We start from the raw sequence: 23,259 nt of genomic DNA, 5'->3' as shown, positions 1-23,259 counted from the left end.
AAAGTTGTCAAGTTTGGAAAAACACACAGAGCTTTAAATTTTTCTAAGCTGCTGTGTGTGCAAGTTATTATTATAAACATCTGAGAAACCCCTCCCTCCCCACCCTGCCCTGCCCCAACCCAAACAAAATATAATTTGGCACCAGCTGCCTTTTGAGAAAAGTTATATCATTCTTGGTCATTTGACTTTTTTTTTTCCCCTGCAGATTATTTTGGAAAGATTTGTACTATTCGAAGTGGGAAAGACGTAATTACATTCAAATATAGGTGTGCCGCGTTTCCCCTCTTCCTGAAGAGGAAAGCTTCCACCGTGACAAAGAGTCCTGAGACGAGAATTGGTTTGTTTTTTGAGGCCTTTCCGGACTTAAAAAGGAAATTCTTGGAGCCTATCCAAATATGACAGAGGTTTAGCAAAGGACACTTGGGGTTCAAACATTATGCCGAGGTCATCTTTTACATCTTCACGCTAGGAAAAAATAATAAAATAAAAAAAATAAAATAAAATCCAGACTCCTGTTCAATCTCTCTCCAGAGAAGAATCTATCTCATTTCACAGTGCGTTAAGAGTCAATGGAGCAGTACTAATGTGCATTGCAATACATTAGGCTCGATGCTTTTTTTTTTTCCTTTTTTTTTAATACTGCCAGCAAGTTAAAAGACTTTTTGCTTCATATTACTCTACGAGATCACAGAGAGCTACAAAACATGCACGGAGACATCGTTTGCCCTTTTTCCCCCCTTCCTCCCCCCTCTTTTTTTTTTTAAAGTGGTGGTCCCAGTCTTCATGGAACTCTGAGCGACAAATATTTGGCACCTCTTCAGCTACTTTATTCTTTTTCTTTTTTTTTTTAAAAAAAGGGCTTTAAAGACTCCCCCACCCCACTGCTCCAACACACCCACACACATATACCTTGCCCAATCTTTTAATGAACACCGTGTTGGGGGGCTGGATAGTTTAATCACTGCATGATTTTCATCATCATCATCAGCCGTACGATGGATTTTGAGTCGCTTTATGATAATCTTTAAACTTTGCAAAAACTTGCCTCTCTGTGTGTGTGTGTGTGTGTGTGTGTGTGTGATAGATCTGAGCTGCCTTGGGAGTCTTTTGCCACCTGGAAAGAAGGCAGAAAGATACCCCCCCAATAAATAAATAAATAAATAAAATACAAAGAATGGCAAAGAAATAAACCAACCCCTATTACACGGTATAACTTTGTGCAAGCTACTTGGGAAGAAGAGAGGCTGGACATACTGTACACTATCTCCCCCTACCACAGAGCTGCCCCCTGCAGGACACAGAAGGAAGCTGCGACTTCTGGGAGAATGCACCTTTCTCCCACCACCTATTCCCGAGCACACTCACTGCTCGGAGAGACACTGTTCTAAGGCGGCCATGCCGTACAGACTGGCCAGCTCCAAACCCCGGTGTTGCTGGATCCTCTCCAAGCATGGCTGGCTGGCTCTGGCCAGCTCCACCAAGACCCCCTGGTAAGCCCTCGTCACCTCCATATCCACCGAGGATGGGATGACCCGGCCCAGCAAGGCCAGGAGGTCCTGCAGCCAGCCAGAACGCAGGACGTCCTGGGGCAGCCACAGGAAGAGAGGCACGCAGCTAGCAAAGGCCTGCATCCCCAAAAACCACAACTCGCGGATGGCCGGCCAGGCAGCCTTGTAGGTGGGCGAAACGCCAAGGGTCACGATCCCCCCCTCGGTGCTGGCTTGGGCTACGTAAGCTTCGCCAAGGAAACGGATGGCAGCGCCAAAGAAACTCTCTGCTTCAGGGGTCCCCTGGAGACCTGAAAGGGAAAATGCAAGAGGCACATTAGATGGACCCCCCTCTTCTTTGTGGCAGCCCCTCAAATATTGGAACACTGCTATCATGTCCCTCCTCGTCTTTCTTTTCTTTAGACTAGCCAAACCCAAATTCTCCAGCCATTCCTCATATGTTTTAGCCTCCAAGTCTTTAATCATCTTACTTGCTCTTCTCTGCATTCTTTCTAGAGTCTCAACATCTTTTTTACATTGTGGTGACCAAAACTGGATGCAGTATTCCAGGTGTGGTCTTACCAAGGCTTTATAAAGTGGTACTAATACTTCACGTGATTTTGATTCTATGCTTCTGTTAATACAACCAAGGATTGTATTGGCTTTTTTGGTTGCTGCTGCTCACTGCTGACTAATGTTTAAGTGATTGTCCACTGAGACTCCAAAGTCCCTCTCACAATTACTGTTTTGCAGCCAGGTTTCGCCTAATTTGCACTTGTACCTTTGTTTTTTTTTTCTGCCCAGGTGTAACTAAATGAATGGCTGTAAGTCAAAGTCTACCTGTAGAGATGTACAGTTGTTATTTGCTGTGGGGAAAAAAATGCAACTGATTAATATGAAATCTGGAGCAGCACTCTACTTGGCACTGCCTTGGTGATCTTCAGCACTATTTTAAATACAAGGAATGCGTATTGGTTATGCAAGAACTCACCCACATTAATGGGAGCCCAGCCAACTAAGCACTGAAACAAGATCAAAACCATCACTGCTTTGGTCCCCCCTCGGCTTCAAATGATTTAGTTCTGTCAATAGAACCGGAGGTACCATCACCACTTGCCTGGATAAGAGAACAGTTTTCGGGCCATCATTAGCCCCAGTGTGGCCAGGTTGGCACTCAAAATGAGATGTTCCCTCTGTGGCAGCAGAGACGACAGAGATTTCAGCACCGTATCCATCAAGGCTGAGAAACAATCTTCTCGGCTGTGGAAGGGGAGAGCAGAAGAGGTGATGTTTTCTGAGTTATTTGCAATTCCTCCTTCTTGCATGATATTCTTAGGACTTCTAAATTTTGCTCTCTGCTTCAGCAGCACTAGGAGGACTTGGTGAAGAGGTTAAAAAAAAAACAGAGGTTAAAAAAGACAGGTCCAAAGCCAGTCCTTGCTGGAATTTCATCAGCTGAAATCCAAAGTGTAAAATCTTGAGTTGGTTTTTCATGCTTTTTCATTTTATCTTTATATTGAAATCCTCCCTAATTCTGGACCGCACATAGATCAACTCATGCCAAGAGTGACAAGGAAAAAAAATGAAGTGAAGTGAAGATGGGTTTTTAGATACATTGGCATTTCCCCTGAGAGGCTGCATTTCAATAGAATCTCACAAAGTCAAACACTTCCAGGGAAAAACCACCAGGATACAGGGTTGGATTGGAAACCAAGTTCTATAAAAGACAGGGCAGGCATGGGCAGGCATGATGAGCCTTCAAACGTTTTAAATATTTTAAAGGCCATCATGCAGAATACAGAATAACAGAATTGGAAGGGACCTTGGAGGTCTTCTAGTCCAACCCGCCTGCCTGAGCAGGAAACCCTACACCACTTCAGACAAATGGTTATTCAATCTCTTCTTTAAAAACCTCCAGTGTTGGAGCATTCACAACTTCTGGAGGCAAGTCGTTCCACTGATTTATTGTTCTAACGGTCAGGAAATTTCTCCTTAGTTCTAAATTGCTTCTCTCCTTGATTAGTTTCCATCCATTGTGTTAGGATATGGTTTGAGCCTAACAAGTTGTCCAGGCAATATATGTGTTCTGTGACTTTAATATGAATATGTATTGTGTAACTTTAAAGTTTTCCTGCTGATTCATTGTAATGCTGAGTCATGCTATAATTAGTTGTGAACGTATTTAAGAAAGGTACTGTAACGTATTCAGTTGCTGATAAGCTACCATTGTGTGAGGAGTGCTATCCATTGTGCTATCATCGTTGGATGGATCTGCTACCATCGTGGTTTGTGAACCAGAGTGAGTTTGTTATTCTAACCAACTACTGTTTGTGTGGTAAGAAGAGTTTTTGTATCACTGGACTGATTTAACTGGCAAAGACTTGGATTGATTTAAAGACTATGAGATTGTTTTTTCCCTATAAAGTAAACTTTTGATAAACCAGTTTGCACATCTCTTATTCATTGCTCTCAGCAACATTTCTCTGTGCTCTACACTCTGCTGGTTGGTAACACAACAACAATATCCTTAACACATTGCTTCTTGTCTTACCCTCAGGTGCTTTGGAGAATAGATTGACTCCCTCCCCTTCTTTGTGGCAGCCCCTCAAGTACCGGAAGACTGCTATCATATCACCTCTAATCCTTCTCTTTGTTAGTCTAGAAATACCCAGTTCCTGGAACTGTTCATCATAGTTTTTGTCTCCAGACCCCCCAATAACCTGCTGCTCTTCTTGGCACTCTTTCTAATTTCTTCCCATTGTTAAGAGCTGTTTGGTCCCACAACAAATTACCCATCAGGGCGTTCCCCCTTTCACTGGAAATATTCAAAGCAGCTATCTGTCAGGACTAACTAATTCTGCAGTCCAGATCTTCTTCTTCTTTTTTTTTTGGCAAGGAATTGGACAGGTTGATCTCAATGTTCTTTCCTAGCCTACGATTCTACACATGGGGATGGAGGTGTTCAGAGGAACACGTCCAGATGCTTTCAGTGCAAAAGGGAGTTGATGAGGCTTGCAGAACTGCCTGCTGTCAGAAACCCTGCAAAACATCAGCCCCAAACACAGAGTTTCATAATCACAGCAGCCGAATGTGCTACAAACGCTTTTTAGTTCTCTGTGTTCAATGTGCAAAGATCGCTAAGAGCAGCCCAGGCACATGGGGAGTCGTGTGCCCACTTAACTCTCTCTCCCTCTCTCTCACGGATTGCTGGCAAACGCCTACGCAGGAGCAATTAGCATCAACTCCCTGCAGGGTGCTTCGCTTAAGCAACAAACCAAAGCGAACCTTTCTAACAAGGGAAGGAGTTGCTTACACCTCCACCTACATACATATTACCTGATTAGATTGGGAGCGGTGACAACGAAATTCAGAAAAATCTCGCAGGAGGTTTGAAGACTGGCTTCAATAACTTTTGAGGCAGACTGGGATTCGGTGTTCGAAACAAAGGTCTCCCAACGGTGCAGGAAATATTGGCACAAGAGAACTGGCGCCCCCTCCGAAATTAGGATCTCACGAGGGCGATCTTCGGCAGTCAGGTGGCTCAAACCAGGCAACAGGAATCTAGAAGGAGAAATACAAGGCCCTGGAAGTGAATTTAAAGCCAGAGAGTTTTGAATTTCATTGTTTGATCCAAAAAGCCTGCAAAGCCAGCCTTCCAAATGGACGTTCATTCTGGATTTAAAGGCAAAGCTAAAGGACCTTTGAGTGTTTCAAAGCAAGGTGTGTTGGCAACCTGCTCAGTCAAATTATGGGACCTCCATCTCAGGGGTTTGAGGATAATACAGTACTGGAGAATTTTTCAGTTGCAATAGAAGAGAAAACTAGAAGGAGTTGAAATTAAACAAATCCAAAGTTAGTGGAGTCATTACAGACATGGCTTCTCCAATCCAGCTCTTAGCAGAGTGCCGGCGAGACAGCAAGAAATTATATGGAGGGTACAGGAATAAATGCCTGACCTTTTCTTTATATATGGGTCTGGCATCATCATTACAAACTGCTGCACAATCCTCTTGAGGTTTGCTACCTTTATAATACAACCACTGCTAGTGATTACAAGCTGTTATAGTTAATAGAGGCAAGACTATTAGGTATCTTTAAAATACACTATTTCTCAATCTTGGCAGCTTTTAGTTGTGTGGACTTCAACTCCCAGAATTCCCTAGCCAGTCTTGCTGCCTTAACACAAGGAGCCTGATAGCTTAGTATGAAGCAATTACTAAGCAATGCTCTGAATGTTTTGCAAAACAAAATTAGGCCAATGACAAGGAGTATTGGGGGCTGTAGGTCGGCATGAGGTAGAAGGACACGTAATCCTCATCCTACATTCAGAAGAGGAACCAGGCACACAGACTTTAGTTGTGACATTAATAGAAGGAAGGCTCTCCATAAAAGTCAACATCAGCATGACCATCTGCCCTGGGATTGGATGAGAAACCTGAGTACTGGACATACAAAATTGGACATCCAATGCAATATCCATGGTGTTCAAATGCCAGAGCATTTGAATCCCATGAGATTCAAGCAAATGACTTGTCAATGTAAAAGACAGCCCTGCTCTCTTCCATGGAGGACAGCCAAATCTCTCAGATCATCACTCTGGGCATCCTGCAAAGCACAGGATGGAATCAGGCCTAGGCAAAGCAAATCATCCATAATTAACTGAGAGCATATGCACCAAGACAAATTCCTTGTGTGTCCAATCACACTTGGCCAATAAAGAATTCTATTCTATTCTATTCTATTCTATTCTATTCTATTCTATTCTATTCTATTCTATTCTATTCTATTCTATTCTATTCCTATTCCTATTCCTATTCCTATTCCTATTCCTATTCCTATTCCATTCACATTCTAAAAAGAATCTTTACTTTACTCTCCTCAAGAAACAAACCTTTATCAAAACGTTTGGGAATTTTTTCCAAAAACAGAATAGCGTGTAGCTTTATCGTGCTATAAAGGGTGCAACTGAGGCTGGGAAGTTGTGAGTTTTACCCTGCAAATTTGAACCAGAGTCTTTTCTGCCTTTCACAGATGATCCATTTGATCTTCAAATGCAAACAAGAACAGAACTGCAGGCAGTCCTCAACTGTTATGGGGATGATGTGATCCTTTTTGCGACCTTCCGACAAGCAAAGACAATGGGGAATCCAGATTCACTTAACAACCATGTTACTAGCTGAACAACTGCAGTGATTCACTTAAGAACCGGGGCAAGAAAGTTCATAAAATGGAGCAGAATTCACTTAACAACTGTCTCACTTAGCTCAATTGTGGTTGTAAATCAAGGACTTTCCTGTATTTCAATTCTAATCCTGGGAACAAGGGATTTGTGAGCCAAAAGGACAGGAGGTGTACTGATTTGTTGGAGCAGGGGTCTCCAACCTTGGCAACTGTAAGACTTCTGGACTTCAACTCCCAGAATTCTGGGAGTTGAAGTCCACAAGTCTTAAAGCTGCCAAGGTTGGAGACCCCTGTGTTGGAGAGAAATCCTAACAATTCTTGTATTTCAGCAACGGTATTTTTCACCTCAGAGCATCCCCCCGCCAAAGAGGCTCTGGGATGGGGCCTTGTCCGGCCTGCTCCTTTTCAGACTGTGAAGCGCTTCGCCGGCTTCTCCTCTCTTCTTCGAACTGCACCTTGGCGTAATAAATGAGGAACGGGAGGAGGTCGCAGATCTCCTGCTTGAGGAAAGAGGTCTCCTCAGCCAGCCAGGCACCCAGGATTCGAACAGAGGCAAAGATGAAAGGATCCTCCAGCTTCTTCTGTCCAACCTGAGTCACAGAAGAAAAAACACACACCCCAAATCCCACATTGACAAGGCAGGAAAGGGCTGAGGCAAGAGGCCTTGCTAAGCCCGAATCACGAGGAAGGCCATCTTGAGGAGGGTGAAAGAGCTGGCACCTGTCGGACGGTAAGTATCAGACTTGCCCCAACTTAGGTCTTTAGGAAAGAAAGACCCTCAACTCCATTGGGTTGAAGTGACAGGAACTTTTACTAAAGTTAAGTGGTTGCAGCGAACGTTTTCTTGAATGGACAGCTCAGACACTCAGCTGAGAAAAACAACTGAACTTTCCCAGCCTTCTGCTTTAACTAGAGCAGAGATCTGCAGCCTTAAACACTCAAAGAGCCATTTGGACCCATTTCCCACAGAAAAGAAAACACCGGGAGCCACAAAACCCTTCTCGTGCCAGACTATTTCTTGAGTGGCCACAAAACTAGCATATGCAGTCGAATGAAACGTTCTGTTTTCTTCTGAAACTTTTATTTTCTTGGATTTATCCATGGTGGGCCTACCGGGGGTAGAAAAGCTCAATAAATCGTGTGCCGGTGGGTGTCGCACACTGGCGGTTGTGACGCACAGTTTGAGTGACAGGGAGCCACAGCAGAGGGGTGAAAGAGCCACATGCGGCTCCAGAGCCACAGGTTGCTGACTCCTGGAGTGATTTTTCAGGACCCAAATGGCTCTTAACCAACAACTCAACTGAAACTGAAGCTCTAACAGCACACATTTGGGAAGAACTAGCAAGGAATGCCACTAAAAATTCCCCTTCCCACCCAGTCCTGTGATCTATTTCTCTTGTATGCTAAACTTTTTACACAGCCAGAATGGCCTCTTGTAGATCAGGCGCACCTTACTAATCTGACCTGCTTCCCAGCCTCGACCTCCCATCTTAAAAGGATACTTAACCGCCCCATGCAACGGGCTCTTCTCTTACCTGTCTCAGGTAATGTATGACAGCCCCCAAAGCTTCCTCCAGGATCCCAACCAGCTGCACTTTCTGGGTCTCTTGCAGGAGAGAGCCTTTCTCCCGGGTACACTCCACAATCGCCAGCTCCATCAGGATGTAGCAGGCAGCCATCAGTTCCCGCTTCTTATCCACTTCCGTCAGGTCCAGCTCCTCCAAGGTCAAGCGGACTTCCACGCAAGCCAAGTTGACCAAGAGGGCAAAAAATTTGCTGCCGGAACTGCCGGCTGGGATCCAGGCTGAGCTGCAGGCTTGGGAGAGGCAGGCCGAAAGCTTCAAGGCAGGGTCTCGCTGGGAGGCGCTTAGCTTGCTTGTTAAGATGCTCGACAGGCCTCGGTAGAGGGGCAAGAGACATTCAGAGCCAGGGGGGAGAAGAGGAGGCACAAAGCGGGCCAGCACTTCGCACAGCTGGAATTTGGTCATGTCTTCGGCCTTCTGGAACTCCGCGCTGAGGACAGTAAGCACGCCAATGAGGTCAGTTGTAGCTCTCTGCCAACACTTGGTTTCCGCCGACGTCAGGAGTCCCACCAGCAGCTGAAGGGCCTGATCGTAGCCGTAGCTGTGGTTCACGTAGGCCTGGCAGAGGGCAGAGAGGGCACCCCTGTTGATCAACTCTCTGGGACCCTTGGGGGTAGCCAAGACGGCTCTGAGGCATTGGTAGGCGTCGTCAATCATGGCACTGTAAGAAGCATCTCTGGTCTTGGCTGAAACCACATCGCTGAAGATGGGAATTTTATTCAGCATCTGCGGATGCCGGGCTAAATCTGGATCTGTGCAGAAACAGGCCAGCAGAGTGAGGCCCAGGGCTTGGAAAGTGTGCTGGGGGCAGCCCTCGGGGGGATCCTTGGAAGTCAGAAGCCGGTTTGGGAATGTGAAGCCGACGGCATCGAAAATCCTTCGACGGGCTTTGGAATTGATTTCTCCTGCTTTGATCGCTTTGGTCACCTGAAAAAAGTGGTAGGAGGTATCAAAGGGCGGTGGGGTGGAGGGAGATTCCAGGTCTTTGTCAGGGCTAAGAGGTGAATTAGATAATCCTCTCCACTCATGCTCTCCATCTTTGATTTATAAAAAGGTAAAGATTCCCCTCGCACATATGTGCTAGTTGTTCCTGACTCTAGGGGGCGGTGCTCATCTCCATTTCAAAGCCGAAGAGCCAGCGCTGTCTGAAGACGTCTCTGTGGTCATGTGGCTGGCATGACTCAACGCCAAAGGTGCATGGAATGCTGTTGCCTTCCCAACAAAGTGGTTCCTATTTTTCTACTTGCATTTTTTAGGTGCTTTTGAACTGCTAGGTTGGCAGAAGCTGGGACAAGTAACAGGAGCTCACCCTGTTGCGCGGCACTAGGGATTCGAACCACTGAACTGCCGACTTTTTGATCGACAAGCTCAGTGTCTTAGCCACTGAGCCACCACATCCCCCAGTCTTTAATTTATATAAGATTAAACTCTATAGTTCAATAAATGACCTAAATAACATTCAAAAACTGCTGGACCTATCATCATCATCACCACTACCACATTTTACAGGTGGGATTCAGGTGAGTTTGTCTCTCAGATAGTTAGCCAACTACTAATGAGTAGCTAAAACAAAGAAGGATTTCCTTCCTTCCTTCCTCCTTCCCTCCCTCCCTCCGTCTACTGGGTCAGGGACTTACCAAGAGCAGAGCTGCAAATTGTTCGCTATCATTGCTTGCATCGCGAAATACATTCAGGCATCTCTCCAGGGTACAATTCTTGCTGCTCTCAGCATCATCAACAACAATTCCGGAGTTTGAGGCCATGGTGCCAACGTTGACTGTCAAAAAAAATAAAAAAATGGAATAACTCAGAAAGACAGACTGAGAGGCTCCACTCCAAAGTAATACTGGAAAATCAAGCATGAATCTGGCTTTCACTGTCAGGAAGGAACTGAGTGCCAACTGAAAGTGGCCCTTTTTATCTCCTGGGACAGCCATCAAACCAACATCAAGTTTGGCCCAGCTATTATCAGGAGAAGGAGCAGCTGCAGGCAGCTTGCCTCTTCCATCCTGCCAGGAAGAACACTTAGCTCCAACAACCCACAATCCTACTACTGTCAAAGTAAAGAGCACTTTGGTCTCTCACCCATCTGCCAAAGGAACAAGAACTGTCAATTGTTATTTTAAGGAACAACACAAGCAAAAGCAGGGCAGCCCACCCCAAATTGCCTTAAATAACAACCTATAGCTCACCACTATATCCGGCTTTGAAGAATTGCTCTTTCCCTCCTTCTTCCTTTTAGACTTTTGTTTGCAGGCCTGATGGTGGAGGTTTTCTCTCTTTTGATGTGAGCTGCTCTGGAAAACAATGGCCCGGTGTTTAAAAAAAAAAAAAACGACAAAAGAATTTTGGGTTATCAGACTTGTGTGTGCCGGTGCACGCTGTCCATTAAATAGAGATGATTAGGATGCCCAACCTTCAGCGTGGAGTCCACAAATAGATCTGGGGATCTGCAGATCGTGCAGACAGATTTATGTTATGGATTAAGGAACATGATGACACTATATGTTTGCAATGTGAACTGAAGGTGAAGTACCAGCCTTTTGTCATGTCAGAATGCTTTCTGGATCACCTGCACATTGCCAGCTCATCAGACCTCGGCAGGTGTGGGGGCCCAGTTAAACTGTCCATCCCAGTGCCTACTCCCTGCCCCTCCACCCCCCCCTCCCCCGGGATTTCAGAGGTCTCATCGGAATTTCCCAGCATTCTTGCCCCTCACTAAGCTCTGGAATATGGTGCTGGCAAGTGCAGTAGATAAGGATTGCCCCCAAGTGGCCGCTCCTTGCAGATCTCTGTAAATTCCTTCGTTTACTGAGGAATTGCAGTGAGGGTGGACAAAACCAGAGTAAATCTGATGGCTCATGGGTGTATGTCCACATGGACAGCATTACTTGGTCTGTTGTGTGGATGTTTGGGTGGTTTAGGGGTGGGGAATTTGTGGTGGGAGGGGTTGTGTTTGGGGATTGTTATGTGTGTTGGACCTCGTCTTTGGGTGTTAAATGAATTTCATTGTATGAGTATACTGTGTATACACGTACAATTACAATGAAGTTATTATTATTTACTTTATTCATTAAACATGAAACTCAGTCAACTGAACATTAAAAAAAATGCATCACAAATACCACTGACTAGTGCTAATGGTTGATACGGGTTGCTACCAGCATCCTAGGTATCAACCAAGTACCTTCTTAAGATGTACGATGTTCCAAGTAGCGCAGTTTTTTGCAGTTCCACTGGTGTTATTGCAGAAAGCTGCAATTTGTTGATGTATCTTATAAAATTCTTGGAAATGGTACGAAGTGCCCCGATGACAATGGGTATTATTATTATTATTATTACACTTGTGAATTCACCATAAAAATCGGGAAGTTTTAACTTCCTGGGTCTGCAGAGTTTTATCCAGTGACTCTGTTCAGCCTCTGATTTGGGAGGCTGCTGTGACATATTTACAAATTATTTTGGCAGATAAAATTGCTTGCATTCTTCTCAGCTGGTTTCCTCCTGGAAAGAATCTTGGCAAAAGATTCTGGCAAGGGATTCTTTAGAGGTTGCGCAGACCAAGGATGAGACTGTGGCAATAGAAGTTCTGCCACCTGCAAGTTTGACTCGTGATCCAACTGGACTATTCATGCAGCTGGACGGGGCGTGTGAGATTGGTTTCATGAAAATTAGGGAAACACCTAAAGGAGGTGAAAGACTGAAGAGGTTGAGTCCCTTTTGGGTCTTGGCAGGAACTTTTAGAAGGTGAAGAAAGGCACGGAGAAAGATGAAAGGGAGGGAGGTGCATTCGGTCCCATTGCTATAGCTTTCCAATAAAAGTAGCATTGACCGGCATGGCATTGGTTTCCTAGTTTAATCTTCCTTAAAGGGCTAACAGGAAGGCCTCCTATGAATTGGAAAAAAGATTCCCATCCTCATTTATTAAGGTTTAGTTTCTTTGGCTTGTGGGCCTTTTTAAACCAGAAAGCTCTGGCCACCATGACTCATGCCCTTCTCTCCATGCAGGTAAGACAAGGGGTGGTATTCACTCATCTTCGCTACCGGTTTGCAAATGGGAGAGTGTGCGTGCGTGCTCGCACCACCTCCACGCATGCACAGGACCTTCAAAAACAGGACATGATGACGTCTGGGCGGAGCCTCCCTCAGCCGCCGCTACCGGTTCTCCTGAACCGGATAGAACCAGCTGAAGCACCGCTGAGGTAGACTACTGTTACACACTCTATGTAGGACCACCTTTGAAGAGAACTCAGATGCTTCATCTAGCAGCTTGGTCTGCTAATTGGAGGGAGTAGATTCAGCAGTGTAAATTTATTGTGCTGCACTGGTTATTGGTTTACTTCCGGGTTCCATTCAAATTGCTGGTTACCATCTTTAAAGCTCGTCACGAATTGACACTTGCAGGACTGTTTCTTGCCCTTGCTTAGTCTCTCCCCGAGAAAAGAGAGTGAGATCCAGTTGAGTCCAATCTTTTATTTACTTACAGCTAGTAGACAGAATCTTGCCGAACTAAAGATATAGCTATCTAAGCTATTAGATATGTCCTGACAGATTCTAGGACAGTGATGGCTAACCTTTTTGCCATCGGGTGCCAGGAAAGTGGGATGAGCATGGGGGGGTCAGGTGCTTGTATAAGCCCCGCCCCCACACATGTGACCCCCCCGCTCCCCCCGCTCCTGGCACACAATGGCCCAGTGGGCCCATTTTTTGCTCTCCCCAGGCTCCAGAGCCTTTCTAGGAGTCTGGGGAGGGCAAAAACGGCCTTGCCCACCCAACCCCAGAGGCCGGAAATGCCCCGTTTGCCAACTTCTGGTGGGACCAGAAGGCCCATTTTTTGCTCTCCCCAAGCTCTGGAGCCTTTCTAGGAGGGCCTCCGGGGGGGTGGGGTGGGGTGGGGAAGGCCATTTTTGCCCTCTCCAGGTTCCTAGAAAGGCTCTGGAGCCTGGGGAGAGAGAAAAACAGGCCTCCCCGCCCCCCGAGAAAGGAAACAGCCTATTTCCCTATTTCTGGTGGGCCTGGAAGGCCTGAAAATCAGCTGGCCGGCATGCACATGCGCACTGGAGCTGAGCTTGCGTGCCCACCAATATGGCTATGCGTGCCACCTGTGGCACGAGTGCCATAGGTTCACCATCACGGTTCTAGGATGTGGCTAGAATGGAAGGTTCCCACCCAAATGAATGTGTGGCAGGAAGTGGGAAGGTACTTTCTCCGTGGCTTTCTTCATTTTCTAAAAGTTCTTGCCTGCCAAGACACAGAAGGCACCCAATCTCTTGGTCTTTCAGATGCCACTAACAATCTTAATATTCCACAGGGCACTTGGATACCGAAGGCAAAATGGCTGCCTTCTGTTGGTTAGATAAGAGTCATGTAATGTTTGGGCCTGTTACCTTTTCATTTGGCTGTAAAAGTGCCTTGGCTTCTCAGAAGTGGTCGGTCTTCAAATATTTATATATAAATAAATATTTATATACTCAGGAAACCAGGAATTTATCAAAAGAAGCAGAATGTGGCTATCTAGAAAATCTGTTCCTGTTTTTTCCCCAAATAGTTATTTTCCGGCAATCTAATCCAGGGGGTGAATAATTGGGGGGTGGGGAGGAAGAGAGAGAGCTTTTCAACTGGTTCTATTGTTAGACAACCATGAGTCATAAACTTTTGCACTGGCTGCAAGACACCCTGATCTGACACTTCTGATCTCCTGCCCATTCCTCACCTAGAAACGTCTGCAAAACATTGTTTAAAATGATGTTCCATGTGAACCATTGAACAGTGTAATAAAACCAGCCTAAGGTTTAAGAACTGTCATCACTGCTACATAGAATTCTGATTCTACTTCATTTCCCTTTATGTATAAAATATTGCCAATATATTGCGCCTTAGCCAGTATAACGTCCTCAGAACAAGTTGATTTATATTGTTCGAAAACTGTCAAACACAATTTGGAAAATTGCAAAATACAGCAATATACAGTTGCAATAAACTGTTTCATTTCAGACATTTGGGTAACACTGTTGGCCGATAAGGTGGAAAATTAAGTCAACATTTAAGACAAAATAACGTTTTAACATAGCTCAAATGAGGAATGAAGCTGTGCTACTGAATGTTTACTAAAACATAAAAATGTTCTTTTTTCTAATATTTAAGTCCTTCTTTCTTCTTTTGCTTCTCTCAACCTTGCTGTAGTGCACGCTATAAAATATTCTACAATGTATAATGGTTCTGCAGCATATTTCACAGCAGACCAACTAAAATAGAAAGAGCTCCCTTAAGAACGGAGCGTGGAAGAGGAGATGTGGAAGCTCATGAGGGAGATCCAGCCTAGAAATAAGGAGGAATTTCATGACAGTGAGAACTATTAAACAGCGGAACAGCTTTCCCCCTGGAGTTGTGACTGCTCCATCACTGGAGGTTTTCAAAAGATCGACAATCATTTGTCCAAGTGGTATGAGGACTACTGACTTGGATGGAGGGTTGGACTAGATCATCTCCAAGGTCCCTTCCAATCCTGTAATTTTTGTGAAATATAGCTTTAAAACACTGGAGAGGGAGTATTAGATATGCTACCTTGATATCTCAGGGAAAAACTGAATGTAAACCTAAGCCGTAACAAATGAACATTATTATTAAAGCATAAAACCCTAAATAGACAAGAAAGGAAGTCTTTTGGTCTTTTTATTGTTGCTAGCTTAATGACAAATTTGGAATGTAAAACTCCAGCCCATTTTTAAAATAGGTTTTGCCCTTGGAAGATGGAAATGTTGTTATTTGCTCAATCCAGGTGTGAAAGCACGCACACTTTATTCTTGGATGCTTCCAACTGAAAAGAACGGAACAAATAATCATGTGGCACATTAAGAGATGATAAAAATATCTAGGACTTCATCTGTGCAGAAGGATGACAATAGTAGCTCTGGCCTCAGCTCTCTACCATAAGAAAACACAGAAATGTGGGCTCTTTTAAATTCAGGTCTTCCTGACAGGAAAAATATGAATGCCTAGCAGCTCCTAGGCTGACAAAATGTAAAGAAATAAACACCAACATTATTATTCTAACACCAGAATCCAGATTCTGGTGGGAAGGATGGCTTCTAAAAAGGATGGAGAGAGTAATTAAGGCAGAAAGTCTTCCATCCGTGGCCAGAATCAAACCTAGATTCAAACCGGAGCTGCTGAGGATATATAACCTTGGACCATCCTGTTCTAATTAGGTTGCTTCTACCAACTTAACAGGAACCAATGGAACATGGTTGTATCATGTAATTAAGGGCATCTCCAGGTGTGCCCAAGTCACAGCTCATCTGTCAGAACTGCACTGGTGATCAATTAGATTTTAGGTGCAATTCAAGATGCTGGTTGTCACCTTTAAAGCTGAACATGGCTGGCATGTTTACAGAACCATTTTCTTCCAGCTGTTTGCTCATCCAACAAGATCTGGTAGAGAGATCCCATCCTTGAAGGACCAGAGGTCTTTTTATGTAAGCATGTCCCCCCCACCCCTAATTTGGAACAATGCTCTATCTGGAGTCAGGTCAACATCAGCCCTATTTGCTGCTCAGGAAAGTCATCACCACCTATTCTGGAGAGCCTTTGAAGATTTATGATACGGCATGTTTCTTCCTTGCAGCAGGCAATTGTTACTGCTATGAATGTTTGACTTGGTGCCTTAACGGCAAGCAAGATTGATTGTTATTGGGTTAATGTTTTTTTTTTCCTGTTGGTTTTTTTTTTCCTATATAATTTTGTATAATTTCTAAGCCACTTAGAGCCTTCTTGGAACTGATCAGCATATAAATTGCAGTAATAAATTAATAAGTATGTCTTCTCCTTTTGCATTTAGTGGATTTTTACTCTTCTTTAAAGGAAGCTCTCAGAAGGCAAACGTTTTAAATGTTTTAAAAACAAAACTATTCAATACAAGCAAAAACATACATATCATACATACATATACACACGTACATATACCAGAGTCAACAGTAAGAACAATTATGTGTTATGGGAAAAGTATTTAAGAAACGCATAGAAAAATAGGACAAGCAGAATGTCACAAATTGTGAAACCATCACAAGGAGTTGCTGTCCATGGTACTAATGTTTCTGATCAGATTTTTGGTGGGCTAAGAGGAAGCTGAGATCCATGTTAGGGACTGGACAATTCAAGTAAGAACAACCCAAGAGTAATTTTATAGTTTAGATCCAGCTCTTGACTGCAAAAAAATTTCCTTTGTGCAGAGCCTCCGCTCACTTTTCCAAATAGTTGCTCTGCAGAGCAGTCAAAAATGGGTTGCTGGTTTACTGTTGGCAAGGGCTGGAAAAAAATCAGCAATTTGTACCAAGTGGCTTGGAAGACGCCTCAGTAATGATAGTTACGAGCAACAAACTAGCAATTGTGTTTTAACCTACTCATAATAATCACCGTTTATAGTTCAGTGGATACTTACAAATAGGTTAATGATGGTTAGATTAACTACAGGCAAGCCTGCAAAGAGAGAAAGAAAACCATCCTTTTCTTCCAGCCTCTCTATGCAAAACCACTGCATTCCCATTGTTCACCCAGCAGGCAATCAGGGATCTTAAACAGATTTGCCTGGTGGGAGGCTGCTCTTCCTTTACTCAGTGACCCTAATTAAAACCACCAATTTTTCGCAGCAGGAATGCAGCTAATTGCAATTAGGTTGCAGGAGAAAAGCTGGTTGCTCCCTTTTTCTCTTCCAGTTATGATCTGAGGTGGTGGTGGTGGGGAGAGGCTTGATGGTTATCAGTGGCGCAAGCAGATTCCTAAATGCTGTTGCAGGCAGCGGCTCATGCAATCCAAGAACCTGGCCCACCGTGGCATGCTGCAAGGGTTAGCCACCCACCCTTCCAAAGCTGCCTTCCTTCACCTTGGCAACCAGCCCCACCGGATCCCCAGGAGCTCACCTGCAGAGCCCACGACCCGGCCACCCAAACCAGCCCCACAGATGTCCAGCAGGGATTAACCGCTGTCAAAACTGATGCCAACTAGAGGCAGCCAAAAAATGCTCCGACCGGTGCCGCTAAAGGGCAAACTCTGCCCAAGAAGCAGTGGAGCTTTTTTGGGGGGCGCGGGGGGAGGGGGAAGAAACTGCCCTTCTGAAACACAGCTGAAGCCCCCCCTTCCCCTCCCCTCTGAGACATCACCCAGCGTTTGAAAAGACAGCACGAATCCACCGCAAAACTCTTTCCATCCAATACATGGAAATGTATTTTTTGGGGGGGGGGGGTGTCAGATTTTCCCACGCCCGCCCCACGGCTTTCAGGCAGCAAAAAGGGACATCGACATAGTTCGGAGGGAGTTTCCACGCACAGTACTCGCTGTCCCCCCTCCCTCCGGTTACGGGACGGGACGGTCGCTGTCCCTCAGCCCGACCCGACCGTGGGGGCTGCGTGTGGGGGGCGGATGGAGGGGGATTGCAAAGGGGCCTCCCCAGCCCCAGCACGCCTTCTCTTTAACTGCGACATCAGGCGGGAGAGGCCACGTTCCAATCACCCCCCTCCCTCCCCCCCCATATGCGCCGCCGCAAACGGCGTGCGCGAGACTATGAAAGGGCGCCCTTTGGGAGGCTCAGCCCCCCCCCACCTCATTCCTCTCAGCCCCCCCAATTTGAGGGAGGGGGGCGGGTGGCCTGGCCTGGGGTCCCTTTCCTTCCCCGCCGCCTTCGGGCTCCTCTCTCTGCCTTCCGAATGGCCGCTCGCTTCCCTTCATTACCTCCCAGCCGACAAGCGTGCTTCTCCTCCGGCTCTCCCGGATGGCATCTGCCAGCAAGCGAGCGAGCGCGCGCACCGAAGGACCGTCTGCCGCTCTCTCCAACGCAACGCCTGTCGGCTTTCCCCTCTCCTCCGCCCCCCCACTCCACCGCCTCACCTCTACTTGGCTTTTTTTTTTCCCCTCTCTCTCCCGTTAGCCAATTCCTTGACGGCTTGCTAATCCGGCCTCCCAATCACCGGTCGCCTTGATGCGACCTCTTCGCGAAGCCGCTACCGCCATGCCATCTAAAGGCAACGACAGGTTTTGGTTTTTTTTTCCCTCCCTCCTCCCTCCTCCCTCCTCCCTCCCAACCACAGCTCTTTCCGCTTTCCCTTTTGAGGAACCGAAGGGCGGGAGGAAAGAAAAGCGCTCGGGCAACCATAGCAACGGCGAGAGGAGGTTCTTTTTTTTTTTTATTCTCCTCCCTCCACTTCCACCTCCCTCCTCTAATCCCGACGGTCGGGAGCGCCGATTGGTCAGAGAGGCCAGCTAAGGCGTACGTGTGTGTCTGTGTGTGTGTGGGTTTTTTTTTTTTTTTGCGTTTCCGGCTGAAGGGAAAGCAGCGGAGGGAGGGGGGCGGAGTGGGACAGAGCGTGAGGCGTTGCGGTTGCTCCGAAATTGGAGGATTTAAAGAGAGGGGGGGGGGGGTGTTTAAAAAAAAAAAACTTGGTGGAAGGGTGGGGGGGGAGGGAGGGGAGGTGTTGAAGAAGGTGCCGGGGTGCTTCTGCGGCCTACCTTCCCTGGCCATGGTGGCGGTAAAGCCGCAGCCCTGACGAGGCTCACGGGCAGGAGGACCCTTCCCTCCGTCAGTTTTACCTCAGGGGGGCTCTCTCCCCGCCTTTTCACCTGTCGGCCAAGAACACCTGTCCCCCCTCACCGCGGCCCTCCCGGTAAGTAGCGCCTGCTGGGTTGGGTTGCCTTGCGCGCTTCCTCGGCGCCTTCAGGTTTAGTTGGCTCCCTTTGAGGGCAGCTGCTGGGCCCTCCGTGACGGGGAGCGCTGGGGATTAAGGGTCCCCGGAGCGGTTGTGGTTAGGGAGACGGTCCAAGTTCCCGTGTCACGACCGTCCCCCAACGAGCTCCAGGGCCGACTGTCCACGGAGCCTGCCTACTTACCTCACCGGCCTGTCGTGGGATCGAACCGGGGCAGTTGGTTCCCCTCGATCCAATCCCCTCGTTGGAACCGCTTCTCCTCCCCCCCCAAAGCAAGAGTGGCCCCCACTTTTTTGCTTCCTCACCCCCCCCCGGAAGAATTAAAACCTGGGGGTTCCCCCCCCCTGCCGTGAGGGTCTTTGGCACTCCATCACTGGAGGTTTTTAAGAAGAGATTGGACAACCCTTTGTCTGAAATGTTATAGGGTTTCCTGCCTGAGCAGGGGGCTGGACTAGAAGGCCTCCAAGGTCCCTTCCAGCTCTATTCTGTTCTAAATTCTACATTTATTTCTGTTATTGACCAGCAAAACAGAACCAGAGTTGCTTACTGAACACCAATAGAGCCTCTACAGCCCAGAAATGAACTAAACCATCTATCAAATCATATAACAATACAAATAAAATGGTTCAGTTTAAGAATCGGGGGTGTAAAAGTAGAGTAAGGTATCATGCCATCATGTATAGACCATGTTGGTGCAATTAAGTATTTGTTTAGATCAGTGGTTCTCAACCTTCCTAATGCTGCGACTCTTTAATACAGTTCCTCATGTTGTGGTGACCCCCAACCATAAAGTTATTCCTAAAACCATTGAAAATATGTGTTTTCCGATGGTCTTAGGCGACCCCTGTGAAAGGGTCGTTCGACCCCCAAAGAGGTCGCGACCCACAGGTTGAGAATCACTGATTTAGATTATGTTGCTCTCACCATTATTGTCTGTTAGTGAATACAGTTTACAATTCTTTTTTATTGTTCTGTTTGCTTTCCATACTCTAACTTGATCTTTTTTACACCACTCATAATACTTTGGAGCAAGGCAGTTTATAAGTCTTGTAATTAAATAAAAGAACCCACCTGGACTTCACTAACAAAGGGATATGCAAGTGATGATGATGATGACCCTTGACCTGCAATGTCTGAACTGAAAAGTTTATATATATATAGTCATGGGTAGCAGAGACAGATGTGCCTGGCCACAGCTTCCTGCACTACAGCAAAGCATTATGGAAACTTAGAAGCCCGGAAATTGGTTAATCAGCTCTCCAAGGTTTTCAGGGCCCCTGTCTCTACAGTACCCCTTTTGCAAAAGATGCTGAAGATTGAGTCTAGGACCTGATTAGACATAGGATAGTTGTCACTGAAGAGTGGATAGTTTTTACGGTAGTTACAGAACTAAGAATAAGCTTGGATATGCTACTTCAGATATTTAACAAATGTATTATAGAAAATACAGCTCCTATAACCTATTAAAGTTATTGTACAAAACTGAACTAGTGCAAAACACTGATGTCTATATCACATGTGTTTGTCTTTTACTGAAGTGAAAATATGGGAAATTTAATTTGGTACTCTTTTTTGTTTTTTTTACAAGTGGAAGGAATTGAACCCGGACTTGTTGGCATAACAATTAGGAAAAACAGGAATAGCCTTATTTTAAGGAGCTCATACAGCAGTTATGTTGGATGTAGATTGCTTTTAGGCCCTTGCTATGGATATTGTTCATTTGTATTAGTTTATGTATGTTCTTTTTATGGTTGGATAGTATTTTCTTGTAGTTTTTTAATTATAAGACACGCAGAGTCATGTGGTTGAGATGGGTGGCTATATAACTCAAATGAATAAATACTAAAATAAACAGTCAAGTGAGAACTTGTTTCTAACAAATATAATTTGTTCCTTAATATATATGCAACCTTTCCTCCTGGTACTCCATGCACTGTATCCATCTTGAGTGGATTAATATAATCCATGTAGTTATTAGCTGAATATCAGTAGGAAGACAGAAATGTTCTATGTCCTCAGAACTGCTAGGATACACTGGCTGGAAGCTGAGACCTTATTTTTATGGATTAAAATTATCATTTAATATCTGAGCCTGCTTTTTCTTTTAGCTATATAACTCTTATACTGTCTACTGTTATTTTGATAGGTAGGCACCTATTTAGCTAGATAGGTACCTACCTATCAAAGGAGACTATGTCTCTGTAGACTGTTGATTTTGTTTTGTTTTTGTCTGTCGGAGGTGAATAGTACTATTTTGACTGGAAATATTTATCCACTCCTGTTGCAGTAGAGTTTTCCAATGGGCTTATATTTTGATTTTCTTTATGAGTTACTTTTCTGGACTTTCCATTTATCCTATCAGAGCTTGCCCAAATAGTTTCTCATAGAGATCCTAGTAGTAGATTCTGTGACAGACAGGACCAGCTTTAATTTAGAAATCAGATTTTTTTTTTTAAAAAAAATTGATTTAATTTCCCATAAAAAAAAGGAACACTTTGGTTTTAAGTTAGCCTTTTATTTTAAATTCTGAGAAAAATCACTTTGAATATCAGAAATTTCAAAGTAGCATCCCTCAAATGTTAACTTTGTCAGCTGTTTAAGACTGAGGAACCTTTCAAATAAGGATATTTTGATCGATACAAATATGTTTTTATGGTTAAATATTTCAGAGTGTTAAAAGCTTGTTAAAAGAGTTAACTTGGAAAGGTTTTTTTTTTTGGTAACTGAACACTAAATTATATTTGCTGTATTAAGAGCTTTATAATTGTGAAATAGAGTGTTCTGCTAAAACAGTAATGAACCTAAATTGAGTCAAGTGAGCAATGGTATATTGATGAATAATGAATATGCATCCATTTGCATAGACACTAAGGGAAGCGTTTAAATTGTGCATAACAAGTCCTTTTCATTTATTAAAAAAATCTGGCATGTTGATAAACATATATGCTATATATGAAACTATACCTTTACATTGTGAAATAGTGTATATCTAATATATCTTCAGTGAATACATTTAACATCTCCTTTGAATCAGGAGTGAGTATAAATGATATTTCCAATATTACTTGGATAGCAAATTGTAATAAAGACCATGCTTGAAGTATTTGTTTTGTACTTGGTTGGTTAGTGATGCATTAATTCATTTGTTTCACAGACAGGTCATTATTACATTTATTTTTAAAAAGGAAGCCAAAACTTTATTGCTATAGTTGCATATGCAATTTTAAAACCCTGCATTGAATATGTAAGTACACTTAGCAACATGTTTGTTTCTTATGTGTTAAAAGGTCTCAGTGATTCTCTCCTCACTTTAGTTCTAGTAGCAACTTCTTTTTGCTGGTGCTTTTCACAGCAACATAGTGTAGGGTGAAGTGACTTAAGGAAAAAAATCAGTATGACTGAGAGATCCCAAATGCTATTATTTTAATAAAGAAAAATTGGTGTTAAGTTATTCATACATTGAATGAATACTGAGTAATTTAGAATATGGCCCATACTTAAAAACATCCAGCAGCAGCAGAAAAAAAAAATCCTCCAAGAGTTCTTTTGCAATTTGTCCTCCTATGTGTATCTTTAAACCATGCTGTAACTCTTTAATTACAAGAAGCAAATAACTGATTTTTTATAACAGCCTGTTGTCTCGTTAATAATAAAAAGAGTTAAAAAAACAGCTGGAGTTAAAGTTTGCAAATTTGGCCTTTTTATGTAACTTACAGTGAGTATATGAACTATGATATTATACCAGATGAATATCTGGTTTTGCAACAAAGTTATATTCATTGTGCCACGTACTGTAGACTTCCACATTTACAGAAGACAGAACTGAACTTTGATCTCTTCCTATGTTCTCATGGTGTTTTAACGAAGGCAAACATAGTAGCAGTAACCTAATTCTGTTAGTCATCCTAGAGCAAAATGTAAAATTAGATGCAAGGCATAGATGAATCCAGCAGTGTTATGATATAGGCAGACTAGACAGCTCGCTGTCATAATTTAATGACTACCTGCCATACATGGGAGTTCAGGCTGTCATATGTCTTCCAGCATTGTTGACTCCTAATGCAAGCTGAAAATGTACCCTAGAATCCTCTGCAGTATTTCAGGAGCTTTTCAGGTGAACTTTCTTTTCATGTGCAGCCACTGCAGAAGTTTTGCACTGATTCTGGCATGGCCGATCCCTTATGTAATCCAATAATGTGATGAACAGGCTATCCAAGTCATCAGGAACAAACTTCTATGTTTTTTTCTAGGATAATAATACCAATCTAACCCAGTGCTTATTGTCATGTGGATACGTTATTCTATAGGAAAGAAAA

At 44.4% G+C, this 23,259-nt stretch overlaps 2 protein-coding genes across 6 annotated transcripts in view; one reads left to right on the top strand and one right to left on the bottom strand.

The window, feature by feature from the left end:
• Window positions 1-613: 613 nt before the first annotated feature.
• NCDN (neurochondrin) lies at window positions 614-18,385 on the bottom strand. 2 transcript variants are annotated; one of them, XM_034413429.3, is made up of 8 exons: window positions 17,975-18,385; window positions 10,444-10,548; window positions 9,889-10,028; window positions 8,204-9,178; window positions 7,014-7,258; window positions 4,824-5,048; window positions 2,605-2,747; window positions 614-1,798 (listed from the first exon to the last, which is right to left on the bottom strand). In XM_034413429.3, exons 3-8 carry the CDS (start codon window positions 10,012-10,014, stop codon window positions 1,362-1,364), a joined length of 2,151 nt encoding a protein of 716 aa, XP_034269320.1. In that variant the 5' UTR covers window positions 10,015-10,028; window positions 10,444-10,548; window positions 17,975-18,385; the 3' UTR covers window positions 614-1,361. The 2 variants fall into 2 exon arrangements, with proteins under 2 accessions (XP_034269320.1, XP_034269321.1); XM_034413430.3 differs by having other exon boundaries at window positions 10,444-10,543; window positions 17,975-18,165.
• The window catches only part of KIAA0319L (KIAA0319 like), a 63,019-nt gene continuing 58,082 nt past the window's right edge, over window positions 18,323-23,259 (top strand). The window contains exon 1 of one of the 4 annotated variants that reach the window (XM_034413432.2): window positions 18,323-18,509. The gene's annotated coding sequence lies outside the window, so the exon portion shown is untranslated. Of the gene's footprint in view, window positions 18,904-23,259 lie in introns of all 4 variants that reach the window. The other 3 variants (XM_087876083.1, XM_034413431.2, XM_034413433.2) reach the window with 3 other exon arrangements.

This window comes from Pantherophis guttatus, chromosome 10 (assembly GCF_059756535.1).
Source record: "Pantherophis guttatus breed Tessera chromosome 10, ASM5975653v1, whole genome shotgun sequence".
Lineage (NCBI taxonomy): Eukaryota > Metazoa > Chordata > Lepidosauria > Squamata > Colubridae > Pantherophis > Pantherophis guttatus.
The sequence above is the reverse complement of the archived record's forward strand: the minus strand, read 5'-3'. Positions and strand labels throughout refer to the sequence as shown.